We start from the raw sequence: 14,879 nt of genomic DNA on the forward strand, positions 1-14,879 counted from the left end.
ACATGTGCAATAACAAATGCCTGAGAAATTGCAGCTTTGAGCCTTAGGGGTGGAGAAATCACACCTCAGCTCTTTTGGAGGACCCTTTCTTATCTGAACTACATACAGCAGTTCAAACATGTCTCTCTCTCTTTTTCACTCGTGGATGTGATTAGTCAAAACATGTCCGACAGTAATCGCCGCTGGGAATCACATAAATATGCCTGACAAGTTGATCGGCTGCATTAAAGAAGAGCAGCAATAGAGCTCAGTGCTGACCACCAGCGGCAGCAACGCGATAAACAACGTGAAGCACCAGGAGTGGTTGATATGATGGTTATCGGACATTTGAGCTGCCTCCTAAACGATTCAGTTTGGAGCTTTGTGCCACTAAACTGTTAACTACTTTTGTGTTCCTTTGGGTAACCTTGTAACAAAACAAAATGTACCCATCACAAGATCTAATTTGTTTTAGTATTTTGTGTTCCTTATTATTTTGCTATTTTAATTTATTTCAGTTGGATTGGAAACGAAACCTGGGGTGAGGGAATAAACTGCGGATTTCATGATGTTGCTTTCAAGAAACATGATTTCTCGATACATTTTTATAATGTCTTTCATCCTTTTAAGTCGTTGATACAGTTGTCCATGTCTTTTCAAAAGTATTTAGGAAGGAATGGTAAATAGCTTTGTACAAAAATGCACAGGATACCAATTAAGACAATACACTTTGTATTTTATGTATTTAATTAAAAAATAATTCTATATGCATTATTAATGCCCCTGACAGCAGGTAGATGAAAGCATTAGATGTTGATATGAACATTATTCTATTTTAGGCAAAAACTGGAACAAAAAAATGTATTATTAACTTTTGAATTCAAATTTGAGTTAAGTTCAAATCTGACCTTCATAAATAACACAAAAGAAAACAAAGTCAGCATTTAAAGAAAAGCTTTTTTTGGGCTACATATTATCTATCTATCTATCTATCTATGTCTGTCTGTCTGTCTGTCCAGCTATCTTTTTATCTAGTTTTCAGCTATTTAGTTATCTCTCTATCAAACGCCTCCAGCTATTGGCTACTGTGGGATGACGCGGTCGTTACGTGTCAAACAATAAATTAAAGCGACTCTCCCTTTCACTCAGTTTTCAGAGAGAGAGAGGGAACGAGCGAGGTTGAAAAGGTAGGATTCGCGCTGCATCCTGGGTACATAACTCCATGGTGATGCAGTGAGCCTGTTGTGTGGACGGGAAACCAAAGTAAAGTAAACGGGGGAGGGTCGGCTACGGGGGGGCTTCGGCGAGTTACAATGCGTCTTTCACGGTGCTGAACAGTCTCGGTGAACGATGAGCCAACTTCGCCGGTCGTCTCGAAGCGGAACAAGCCACTCCTGAGCCCCGAAAACGAGTCCTTGTTGGCGGGGGAGAGCGAGAATGAAGAAGCCGAGCGCCGTGCTCCCTGTTGTCGGCTTGACTGGGAAATGGTAGCGTGCTGCAGGGACCGCACTGGGAAGGAACATGGTCGAGAGGAGCAGCAAATTCTTGTTGATCGTCGTCGGATCCGTGTGTTTCATGCTGATTCTCTATCAGTACGTGGCTCCCGGGGTGATCAATTTCGGCTCCCCGCACGGTTATTTCACGGAGGAAGACGAGGGGGACATCTTCCCCACTCCGGACCCCCACTACGTTAAGAAATACTACTTCCCCGTCAGGGACCTGGAAAGGACGATTGATTTCCAAATCAAAGGGGAGGACGTGATCGTGTTTTTGCACATCCAGAAAACCGGGGGGACTACCTTCGGCAGGCACCTGGTCCAGAATGTCCGTCTGGAGGTTCCCTGCGACTGCAGACCGGGCCAGAAGAAGTGTACCTGCTACCGGCCGAACCGCAAGGAGACCTGGCTCTTCTCCCGGTTCTCCACCGGCTGGAGCTGCGGCTTGCACGCCGACTGGACCGAGCTCACCAACTGTGTGCCGGGGGTCCTCAACAAGAAGGAGAACAAGCAGAAAAACCTGAGGTAAACCTGGGACACGTTTGCTTTATTGACTAAATAACGAATGATTCCTAAGTGTGAGGTTTAGATTGTAACCTGTAGTCTAAAAATGTGAATCTGTTGTTACTTTTTGACACATTTTTGTGGGTTATATCTCCTAAACTTTTGAACAGGATTACTGCGTTGTTATATGTGGTTGTAGACGAGGCTTACAGCAATTTCTGCTATGGTAGAACAAATGTTACGGAAGGTACATTGAGGTCACTGTAAACTCACAAAGCTGTAAAGCCTGACTCTGTTACATAAGATTTAAACATCTAATCAAAGTAGAACAAACCAAACTAATTTAACATGACTGAATTATTAACATTATCTGTCTACTTCTTACACATCTTTGTTTGGTTTACAAATCAGTGTGTAATGCAGGCTTATTACTCTGGAGAGGCAATTAAAGTAGACTTAATCTAACGGTCAATTTTAAGGCAATTCTTCACACAAAATATCAAACATTTACACGAGTACGCAGCTGTTTTTGGACCAATTAATACCACAAAAATGTGGAAGTGCCACCACAGAAGATAAGACATAACAGAAGGCAATTTAATGCGGTTTTACCCAAATAACTGAAGACACCACAGGCACATTGAAGATCCCACAGGATTTTAAAGGCTGTAACTGGTCGCTGTGGTATCGTAAATCAAAGATCTTTCTCCTCACTGGGTGGGACAGTGTTGTGGGTCAGAATAAAAGAAGAAAGGCCACGATTGTGTGCATCTTCCTGAAGCAGTGGGTTGATAATAGATGCTGAGAGACAAATGTTGATTGACGTTTCAACAGTGCGCTGTCACAGATGCCACAGGAGTTCAACAGCGCCTCAGACAATTGTTGATAGGAGCCACGATCAGGGTGCCCTCCCACGGAATCACACGCTGAGATTCGGCTGGATTTATTTCAGGCATGGGAGTGTGATACATCCAGGCAGCATTTCCACTCAGTAATAACCCCTTGCATTGACTGCGAGGTATCCAGACACGACGTGCATTCTTATTAAGTTATAACCCATTTCTCCTGCGAGCCTCCCCATTGTTGTTTTCAGCATATTGCATCCCTCATACAGACATATTGACGGCTGTATCAGCTTCCATTTCACTGCACTTCTGTGCCTAAAGGGTACGCTTGTTGAATGTGTTATGTGTCTTTGTGATGCCTGAGATTGTTCAATGTTTTATTTTCTCTATGGATGATCAATAGGACAAAGCGGGGTTAGAAAAATGTGTGAATATAAAGGAAAAAGCAGCGTTTTTCGCCTCTCTGCCTATCTGTGTGGATGTCAGGCCGTCTGCTCCGCTTCCCATGGCTTCTCAAAGTGGGGATCAGAGCTGCAGGCAGGGCAGGGCTGGGCCGGGCTGTGTCGGCGGGGCGGGGGGGAGGCAAGGGGGGACCCTGCGGGGGTTTGGCTCCGCTCTAATCCGGGTGATTATTACCGCTGGGACACGCACACATACACACACACTAACGCTGGTATTTGCTGCTGGCGTCAGTCCTGACTCCTGTGGTTCCCCCTGGTCAGAGGTGATAACGTGTCCGGGCTGTTTTTGCATGGCGAGCTGAGATATCACAGTGGATGCAGGATAAACAGCCTTTCATCACTTTGTGAGCGCTCTTTCAAAGCCGGGGTCGTGTGTGTTTGTGTGTGTTTGTGTGCACCTGAAGAGGCTACAGCAACAGAAGGAGACAGGAAGGCAGTGTAGAGGATCTCTTGCCTTTGGTGTAATCGACTATCCTATCACTCCTGACAGGAGAAACAAGGGACTATAAGCTTAATAGCACCCTGAAGAAAAACAATGCTGCTCCGTATTACACACAGTTCACTTGGACAGGGAGGAATTGTTCCAATGAGTGACTCTTGAAGCAAACTTTCTCTTTCCGTTTGTATTTTTGCTCCTTTTTCTGTCTCCTCATGTGGTTCGGTCCGTGCACGTTTAAATCCTCGTGCCCTTTTAATGTTTGTCTTTCTCGTCCCACTGTGGTAACGCTTGTTTAGGGACATTTGTCTTGAGGGCAGTGGTAGTGTGCTGAAGAGGCCGGAGAAAGTGTGAAAAAGATCATCTGTGTTTACAGAACGCTGGTGAAGGATTTCTTGGCGCGGCGTCGTACGCAGAGCTCTCAGGTCAGCTGTGTGTGTATTGTCAGTGTGGCGGAGGTAAACAGTCTGCAGCTCCAGCCGGTGGTCTGACAGCTTTACAGTGTTTTAACGTGTCTGACATACCACATACCTGCCCACTGTGTGGAGGAAGTGGTGAGTTGATGTGCTGTTAACTTGAAAAAGAGGAAACGGCTTGTATCTAGAAATCTTTGACTTCTCAGCAGCAGCAGCAGCAGCAGGGCTGGTGATGAGATCCAGCATCTCTCTGCAGCTGTGCTCGCATCCAGCTGTCAAGTGAATTTTACACAAACATGTGAAATGCTGCAAAAATAAAATGTGAATTAGGACCGTTTCCATCAGCTGGATTTATGCACATAAATACACCTCATGGATGTTAAAATACCACCACGAGGAGAAGATGGAAAACATGCAGGACGAATGTTGGAATTTACATTTCTTAACCTCGTATGACTTCATCTTTTTCATTTGATAATAAAAACTTTACATTTTAGGGCTGCAGCAAACAATTATGTTTACATTTTTGGTTTACAATTCAAGAAAAATGACATGAAAATACAGTTTTTGAGAGTCTGGCCAAATTGAAATAGCTTCTTGCATCAGACTAAGAGTCCAAAAGATGCTCAGATATTTAAAGTGTTTTTTGTCATTTAAACTAGAGCAAGACAGTAATTAATTAGTTTATAGTTTCAGCTCTACAAAGCTGTTTTTCTCTGTAATCAATAGAAGCAATGATATTTGAAATTGGCGCCATAGCTGTGGAGAAAGTTGTACAAACAGCTTGTGGTTTCGCCCATTCTACATTCCTACAACACCCAGCGTGCATTGCGCCCCCTCCTTCTGAAAGGAATGGCCCAGCGAGAGACGCTGGAGTGAAATGCTACCGTTTTCACTGCAGGCAACGGCTCAGAGGGGTACAAAATCTGAACTGCGACGAGAAAAAAATCTTCAGGTCTGCAGTCTACATTTCAAACCTGACGATTTTGAGGGAGACATGACATCGGAGGCGAGCGTCCTAGACTGAGGAACTGTAGTTTAGCAAGCCAGATGACGCGTTTTACGTAGTCTGGCGGAGGTTTTCCAGGGCCCATTGGAGAAGCGGATTGCGTCATCCAAAGACGCAGAGCCAAATTTCATTTTTTGTCCTACCATAATGGCATTAGCTCCTTATGATAGCATGATAGCACTGAGGTTGAAAATCGGCGAACTGGCCCTTTAAAGCTCCCGTGAGGAACTTTTGGTTTGTGTTGATTTTGGCGCCCCCTGTGGACAAAGCCCTACCTCTTATCTCTTTGCTGATTTTGTCCTGTACTTACTTCAGTGGTGGTTTTTAACAAACAATCTCATATGTATCACTCACTTAAAATGTTTGCTCTGGAAAATGTAAACAAAGGCAGCGTGCACACCTACCCCCCCGGCAGCTGTTCCAGGTGTTAAAAATAACTATATAGAAATAATCAGTCTTGCCGCTGATGGTCTGGTTTGCTTTTGTAGCTCATAGAGAGACATCAGAATTAATTTCAGTCCGTTCCATAACCGTTGAAAAACTCCTCACAGGAGCTTTAATGTTTACCTCATAGATACAGTCTGAGTTACCCAGAGAGGCAGCCAGTCTGACATTTTTGTGACTTATTAAAAAAACACCCGCGACTGTCCGGAGCCACTGCTGAACTGTTTTGTATCGACGCTGTAACCTTTTCCAAGCCCTGTTGTCATGGCTGCATTATTCATCGATTCTACAGATGGCTCTTCATCACTGCGTGGAGCACAAAAAAGAATGTGTCTACTTAAAGAGCGCATAAAAACTTTCTGGAGACATTTAGGAAATTGGATTGAACATGGTGCTTTTTCATATTCACTATATCATAAATTGCGGGAGAGAGGGGGGGGAAAAAAGTGCTACGATGGATTAGGCTTAGTTTGGTCTGGTGACAAATGTGTCAGCTTTAGAGGAAGGCGCTTTAAGTAGCAGCGAGCGGCGGAGAGATGAATGGTGGGTAGCAAGAGACAGGTCGCGCTTTGATCGGTGATGAGATGAGATGGAGATGAACAGTGGCATTGTGGGAGAAAAGAACTCTCGTACTCAGCAGAGCGCCACTCACAGTGGATTTGTCATTTCCCACCTCTTATATCAGTTTTAATGTTCCTCACTGATCCCATGGGGCACACAAATACAAACACACACACACACACACACTAATGAGTGCGTGGAACAAATAGACACGCACCGAATGCAAAGCCTTAGATATGGAGCTTCTAATTGGTTAAGGAGGTTCCTATCACTTTACACAAATTAGAGCCTCACTTTCAGATGGGGGATACCATCTGTCCTGTGTTTGTGTGTGCGCACATCTCACGTCTGTGTGTGTGTCTGGTTTTAATCCTAGTAGTGTGTCATCGAGCGTCTTAGCAAGCAAAGTGATGGGGCTAATTTTACTGCCTCTATCTCAGCCCTCTCAAATCACTGCCTGTTTTTTCTCTCCATCTCTTTTTCTCTCCCGCCCCCTCTTCATCCCCTCTGCTCGCCCCTCCAACACTTTCCCTCCCTCTCCTCCCATCCTTTCCCTCCGTCCTTCCTTCCTTCCTTCCTTCCTTCGCTCCATGATGGTGTCACTCTCTAATCAAACAGCAGGCTTGCTTTCCGCTTGGTGGCTTTATGGCCGGAGGGCTCTCTCTCTCTCTCTCTCCATCTCTCCATCCCTCCTTCCTTCACTTTTCTCTCTCGCCTCCTCTCTCTCCATCTCTGCCCCCTCGTCTTCTTTTCTCTCCTTTGCCATCTTTCTCTCCCTCTCCCTCCGAGCGTGACTACCGCATTAGAGGAAATGTCTTTTCATGGAAGATTTGCTGCAATTTCCAAAATGGCTGCTTTGCCTAATGGACAACTGCCTTGGTTCTAATGAATGATTACATGTATGAGTATTGGAGGGGGGAGAGGGGGAGGGAAGGACGTAGAACAGCGGGGGGCAAGGAGAGAGAGGGACAGAGGAGGAGATGGAAATGATGAAGAGTAATATGAGGAAGAGGAGAGCTGTCAGGGAGTGATTGAAGAGATAAAAGATGGAGGGGTGAAAACGTTTAGTTTCATTGCTGGGGAGGGGGCTAGTCAATTAGCACGGTTGTCAAGCATTGGGCTTTACTGTGCTTTCAATGGGTCTGTTTCAGATTCACGGCACAAATCACTGCACTCTAAGATGGCTCAGTGTGTGTGTGAGAGTGTGTGTGTGGCGTGAGAGCGGATGCGCGTGCATGCGGCCGCCCAGCATGGTGCCATCAGCCAGCCCAGTCAACCAGCACAACCCTGAATCCAGATGAACTCCAGGAAGCTGCAGAGGCTGATTGGCATATAGAACTAATGTGTGTATGTGTGTGTCCGTATTAGTGTGTGCGTGCGCTCATGTGTAGCCAGGCAGGTTGGTGTTAATCCAATCAGATTAGGCGGGTTTAAGCGCTGGCGGCCAGGCGCTCCAAAGCCGGTTACGTCCGCTCATCCCGCGACTGCGAATGTTTCAGCATTCCCAACGATCATTCCCACATCCCCTCCAGCCGGTTATTCCCTGCCCCTTTACCCGGCTCAAATCGCCTTCGCTGACGGGACAAGCCTGCTGGTCTTAGTGGAAACCAGGCTCTAACTGGGATTACCAGCGGCGTCTTAACACTGTGGCTGATTTATGTTAAATTAAGGGTGTGAGGAATGGGCAAACAGAGAGGCATTCAAGTTCATATTTTTGGTAATAAATTAGCGAACATGTTTTTTCTGAATGGATTATTTATCAGCATTTAGAGCTGTAAGTGTTAGTAGATTAATGGACTTTAAATAGACACAAAATAAATCAATTGCATCATTTATAATCACTTTATGTTGTCTTACATTCAGTAAAATACTAAACTTAATATTAGGCTTACCGGCTCTCATGTTATAAAGTTGTTTTTGCACAGCGGTCGGTGCCACATGACCGACAGAGACACTTCGCTCCAGCAGTGCCTAACATTACATGTTACCCCATACCCCTTTCCCACCTAAATTTAGCGTGTTGACGCAGGTTTTTCAGACCTGGGAAGACCCGCTTATAAACACAGATTGTCTCTTTTCCCATTGCAAGTGAAGTATCCTCCTTTCGGTCTCTTTTCTGCTGCGTCACCGTCTGACGTCACAACCGTGCCAGAGACAGGGTTAGTAAACAGTGAAGATGTTACGGTGGTTACGTCTTTATTGTATCTTTTACTCATTCAATCTGTTTATCAAACTCGGCGCACAAAAATTCGGAACGATGTTCGAGCGCTGCTTGAACGAGGACGGGCGGAATTTGTAGCTGAGATGACAAGGAGTCGCAGAAGTTACAGACGGAGCAGAGCATCGCGCCGGAAAGGGGGCAGAGATTAGTGTGTCAACACGGAGTTTGTACGATAATTACCCGGGTCTACTGCAGAGTCATTTGACCCAGGTGTGAATGCTGCTTGTAACCTTAAGCAAACCTTAAGCAAAAAAGCCCGGGGTGTTAGCGGGTTTTTGACTGTCTCGTCTCCACCTCTCTTCCGTCATAATAAACCTGTTGGCGGCCATCATGAACGTGCATGCTAGAATCGGGTGCACCCTGATTGGACAGTTTAGCCTTTTCTGATTGGATGGTTAGTGGACAACGTGGAGGCGAGCTGATTGGCCAGTTAGCTGAGGTGTAAAGAAAGGGTCAAAATGAGTGCTTGTAAATTATACCTTGTAACTTCAGGTTCACACGTGCAGATAGGAAATTTGTGTGTCCGTGACTCAGACTCTTTTAGTATGTCCACGTACATAAATAGTTTCTACAGCTACAAAAACACATTTCTGTTTGTTCTGTTCAAATCTTTTCTGTGAGCACAAAATATTTCTACACCTGCAAAACTTATTTACAATTCACAAACTTGAATGTGAGGACAATTCTTTTTTTTACCCATTCACAAATTTAGACACTTGCATGCAAATTCTTCGTGCGCACAAAAAGTGAAATACAACTGCAGGCTGGGAAATGATTTGGCAGGCTCAAAATCTCTTTGACCTTTGTTTGACTTCATACTTGAACCCCTAAAACAAAGTTGTCCAACTGGGACCAGCTTAACCAATACACCATTTTTCCTTGCGTACTCTTTTAGTGCATGATTCATTCTTTCCATTCGTTTTAATCCCTTAAATGTATCAACGTCCAAGTCCACGGTGGGGGTCACGTCCCACAGGTTGTTAATTAACCAATGAATCATTCAACATTTGAACGTAAAAAGAGCTTCTAGAGACATTTTGCAGGAACATTTCCAACACAGGGAACTTGTTGCTCCGTCTTGTTGACGTAATAGATGTTTGTTCTACATAAATAAAAATAAAATCTCACTAAATGCAGCTGTTCCCACCGAATTTCTAAATGACTCACTCAAACATTTGCCTTAAACGCATCACTAAATCAGCCAACCAAAAGCAGATAATGCACTCAAGCAAGCCGATCTTCAAGTTTCATGCCCTGCCCTTCACAGAATAGTGAAAGGAGGGCCGCCTCACACGCAATCTCACACATAAAAGGGTGAGATATGGCCCCTATGTGTTTTCTTCTTCTCTAGTAGCTCGCAGCGAGTGTTGACAGGCCTCTCAGCTCCACCGCTGCTTCCCCTCCAATACAAGAGTTCAACCCAGGTTCAGCCTCAGGTCACTGAAACGTACAACACAGCCTCGCAATTCAGAGCGGAGAGACTATAGCTCAGTAGGATATGTGGATACCTCTATAGGGCCCCACGCTACCCACACACACACACACACACACACACACACACACACACACACAGGGCTTTAGTTCCACTGTCTGCGGCCATTTTGCAACAGACAACTGAGACTGGAGATATTTAGGGATGCGAAACTGTGTGTGTTTAAAAAAAATGCTTATTGTCAGGGGTCAACATTAAGCCCGTAAGGTCAAGTTGTGTTAAGGCTGCTTCCACCATTGATTTGCCCCAGCTGTTTCACCTCAGCGCTCTTTAAAGACAGCACAAGGAGAGGGATCCGTTGACCGCTGACGACCGTCTCTATCGGCGTATGCTGAAGCCCGCGAGCCTTCATTATTGATCAGCCGTTATGGATCGGAGTGGGTTTTTCATTGATTGATAAAACTTGAATGACGCAGACATGCAGCAGAGTCTCTCCAGAGCGGTCCGGCTGTACGCTCAGCCAAGAGGCCGGAGAGAGAGAGAGAGAGAGAGAGAGAGGCAAGAGTGATGTGTTTCTTAATCATTACACAGCCTCTGTGACTCTGTGTGTCACTCTGTCTCCTCCACCCTCTGCCGCCGACTGTCAAATGTCAGCCCCCCAACACACACACACACGCACACACACACACGCAGCATCACAGTGATTCTGCGGCCCTGTGGACAAATAGCCGTGCTGAGAATGATTAGCAGACATTTCTATGGCTGGTAATGAGGAGCGCTACGCTGCAGCAGCCCCGCCAACAGGATTACTGCCTATTGATTAGCCTAGCCTAGCGTTAGCCTTGCTAGCTAGAAAGACACTGACTGATTAGTGGACATTTCCACAGTGGCTAATGAGTGGTGCTGGGGAATGCTATGGTATGCTATCCATGAGAATGGGATTACAGGCTATTAATCAGACAAGAGGCTAGCTGAAGTCATTAGCCGGCCCCGCGGCAAAGTCACTGCGTCTGCCGCTGATCCCACTTCCTGCTTTCTAAATCCGGTTTGGCCTTGTCTCTATCATCTGGTCTCTCGCTGCATATCGACCCTGAGTGTCTGTCTTTCTTTTAACACCCACAACCTCAGGGTGGTCTATTCTTTGATGGCACTCCCGGCCTTCTCCTTCCTTCCCTTCTTCTGAGAAGGACGGAGAGAAAAGAGAGAGAGACATCCCCATGGATTGCTCGCTGCATCCATTAACAGCACTGTCTTTTCATGTCCCTGAATGTGACAAGTCCAGACAGGAGGTGGCCCCCGCAGCTTCTCCCCATCAGTCAGCCTGAACCCCGAACGCCTCGTAAACAAACAAACAAACGCATCAATTTTCTACATGCGTGTGTTTTATGATTAAATGCATCTATTCATGAGGCTGATGTGCGTCTGTGAGAGCGCGTTTGTGTGTGTGCGTCGGGGAGACGGCTGAAGGAGGCATGTGAACGCACAGGAGAGGCTGACAGGCGTGTTAATTGAATTGTGGGAAAAATGCAAATCCCATACTGCCTCTTTGAATTAGGGGGCGGGGTTTAACTGATTGGGACTGTCTCACACACAGTAGGCTAACTTCTACCCAGAAAGAGAATGAATGATAGTGTTGTGTCTGCATCCTTTTTTTCCCATCATTCCTTTCTCTTTTTCAGTCCATTACGGCATCCCAGCATTTCAGTGTCTTTAGTCTGTGTGTGTGTGTGTTTGCACATGTGTGAATCCCAGCAGAAAAGTGCTGATGCCATTCATGGAAAGACAGAAAAGGTAGAGATTCCTCGTTCTGCTACACTTGGTTTGTCTGCTTCGCTCTAGGGCAGAGCTGTGGATCACCAGAGTTGCTCCATTTTGAAGCTGCGCATGTTCTCCGTGTGTGTGTGTGTGTGTGTGTGTGTGTGTGTGTGTGTGTGTGTGTGTGTGTCCTCTGCCTTCATTTGTGCATTCAAGCAGTGGTTGCATGTGTCCGGTTGCTTGCCGTGTGAAAGTGTGGCCTGTGTGATATGTGTTCACAAGTCTGTATGGTTATTTGATGTTTGTGTGTGTTAGTGTGTGTGTGTGTTTGTGACTCCACGGTAAACCTCAGATGAAAAGTGCCTCTGTTACTTTCATTGCTGCTCAGGCTTTCTCCTCCTCGGGGCTGGAGGATGTGAGGAGAAACATGTAAAAGTGTTTTTCTGTCGGTATTTGATTTAACTTCTGGGTATTTTTACGATTAAATTCTGGGCTGTTTTGGTGAAACACAAAGATCAACATGACACGTTTGTACCGAGCTTCATCAAATGTGTTTGTACACATATAAATGAGGCAGTCTGAAGGTTAACTTTTGATCTTGGAAACATTAGCTTGACATACCCGAACGCTTTGAAGCTTCAATGGTTGCCAAGGTAATCGATGCCAAAAATCACTATTCAAATTTTTTTAAATTCTTTTTAATCCCTTCTAAATAAGAATTCGCTTTTTGAAAGCTTTGAAACAAACAATATATCTAAACAAGCTGGCAGCAGCTGGCAACTATAGCCAAGCACTTGCTTTGCATTCCTATCCCTGCCACTTCAGCCCCCCATTACTGTTACTGTTTGTTTTCTTGATAATGCTACATAGCTCATGCACTAATGAGAGTCAATGGACAGTGTCTTTCAGCTGTTCAGGTTCCACCATTAAAGTTCAGGATGCACGATATTATCGACACATTATCGGTATCTGCAGATGATGGCATGAAAATGGCATATTGGCATCGGCAGATATATCATTCTTCTGCCGATATTTTCCGACAATAAAACAACTCTTTAATTATTCCTAATATGCCGTGTTGCTAAGACATTAACTCGCCTCTTCCGTCAAGCGTGAAAAAGAGTGCAAGATGTCTGCAGTATGGCAGATTTTCAAAGTTTCAGAAACGGACAGCAAGGTTGATTTGTTCTGTGCAACAGGTAAAATTTGCCCGAGTTGTCAGGATTGTCTGAGGGAGAGCGTCATCCAAGCCTGTCTAAGTTTGAATATTACAGTTTTATTTTGGAAGAAAATGTCACATACAAATAAATATGGCATTTTGTATATAACCTAAGTTTAAGTACTTTTCTTATGTTGCCCAGTGAGTGTGTACATTTTATAAAGCACCGTATGTTATTTCTGCATCTGCCAGTGGGCCACTACAATAACAGTAGGCATGATATCAGTTCCACTACAGGGGAGACTTGATGTTCTTTGCAGGTGGAAACAAACGTGCCTAATATATCTGTATCGAAATCGGCAAAAGGGTTGGAAAATATCGGCATATTGGATATCGGCAAAAAATCCAATATCGTGCATTCCTAGTTTAAGTGCCTCCTCTGTCGAGCTGGTGACGTTTCACCTGCGCTGGGAAATTAAGAACCGCCCAAAACACAAAGATTGAACAAACGAGTTGTTCAACATTTTTTTAGTTTTTAGCGGTGTGATTTTTAAACGAGATTTCTTCCACCTCGCCTGGTCAGCACCCTGAGGCTCCTGTTTTTCTCCTTTTAGCATCTTTTCATATTCCTAAGAACAGCTGGAGGACGTCGCTCCTCTTTCTTATGTTTGCATTGCAAGAACTTTGAACCATCGTTGTCCTTGGACCGACGTTAAAATGTTTTTGCTGCTGCTTTAGAGTAGGAACTCTGAGCACAAGACAAACCCTGGGCTGTGATTGGTCCAGGAGTAAATGTGCATTGATTGGTCGAACAGGTGAGCCAATGCAGCCCAGGAAACGGCCATGGCTTTCTGTAGCCTTAAAATTGGACAACAAGATGGACTTAATTTACCAACAGTGAAGTGTAAATTTGTCCCATTTCAAACTCCCCCAAAACCCAACAGTCATACAGCTCTGACCGTGGTGTCCACCATCCTCTTGTATGTTGTGTTGCTTTGTTATTCCAAGCTAAATACTGACTCGAGCCTGCAGAGAGCATGTTCACCAGGCAGCTGCAGTGAGTTTTAATTTAAAAATAAAAGGAATTAATGGAGATTAACTCCAGATGACCAGATTTTGCTGCAGACATTTGTCTTTATAGCTCGCAAAATAGTTGGCTGCCATGTTTTATGACGCATTTATTACATCTTGTAAAGCCATTGTTAATAATGTGATTAAAACGTCTGCTGCTGTGGCCTCTGTGTGAGGAGCAGATCCAGCCAAACAAGGGTTAAACAGATAAGTGTCCTCACCTGGAAATCTTAACGCAGCTCTTTGATGAGCCGAACTGAACGTTTAAAAAGTAGGACAAGCTTCTCTTGTAACGGCAGTAAGGAGCAAATGAGAGATGAGGGAGTGTCACCCTGCTGAATAAAGGTCAGTGTTAAAGCTAATCCAGTTATACTATTCTTAGTGTCTCTTCACCTCCTTGTCTCACTGCCTCCTCCTCCTCCTCCTCCTCTTCACCCCACACAGCACTGTGGATCTGGGCCACGATTATGTAGGTTTCACCTTTTCTTTTCTCTCCACTTTCACTCCCCCCCCCCCTTCCACCTTTGGTTGCTTTTCTCTCCCCGTGCCTCTCTCCGTCAAAAAAAAAAAGTTCCTCCTCTTCATCCTCCCCGCCACCACCGCGTCGTTTTGGGTTCCCAGCGCGTGTCGGCGTCCTCCAGAGAGAGGAAGTGATGTGTCAGGAAGTGCTTTTATCCGCCAGTGATCTGATCCGATGTGAGATTGAGATAAACACGGGAGGAGTGCAGCGTTCTCTCTCTCTTTCTCTCGCTCTTCTCTCTCTCCCGGGGGAACTGTATTATAGAGAAGCCCTCTTTTTTTAGTCTGCTTTTTCCTCGTGTGCACCGACAGAAAAATGGTTGGTCTTGGGGTTATTGCACAATTACAAAGAGAATACAAGAGAAGCTGGCTTTCAAACCTGTTCAGCTCCTTAACTTTTATAAAAATCTGCTTTAATATCTGATAAGAGAAGTTTAGGAAGTACTCTTGTAACGGTGACATCACCAGTTTGATCCCTCACCATCTTTACAATGACTGCCGACAGCTTTCCGTTGTCTGTCAACGTGTCATGCAGAAAAAACTAAACCTCCAGCAGCTCCCGTTTTTCATA

General features: G+C 45.0%; 1 protein-coding gene across 2 annotated transcripts in view; it reads left to right on the plus strand.

Moving 5' to 3' along the window:
- Window positions 1-1,152: 1,152 nt before the first annotated feature.
- Window positions 1,153-14,879, plus strand: part of hs6st1a (heparan sulfate 6-O-sulfotransferase 1a) — a 69,856-nt gene continuing 56,129 nt past the window's right edge. For both annotated transcript variants that reach the window (XM_069661447.1, XM_069661448.1), the window contains exon 1: window positions 1,153-2,000. In XM_069661447.1, coding sequence (XP_069517548.1) covers window positions 1,501-2,000 — 500 coding nt within the window. In that variant the 5' untranslated portion in view covers window positions 1,153-1,500. The remainder of the gene's footprint in view (window positions 2,001-14,879) is intronic.

The sequence above is a fragment of the Semicossyphus pulcher genome, unplaced genomic scaffold (genome assembly GCF_022749685.1).
Source record: "Semicossyphus pulcher isolate SPU_LCO1_2020_fin unplaced genomic scaffold, fSemPul1.0.p SCAF_14, whole genome shotgun sequence".
NCBI lineage: Eukaryota > Metazoa > Chordata > Actinopteri > Labriformes > Labridae > Semicossyphus > Semicossyphus pulcher.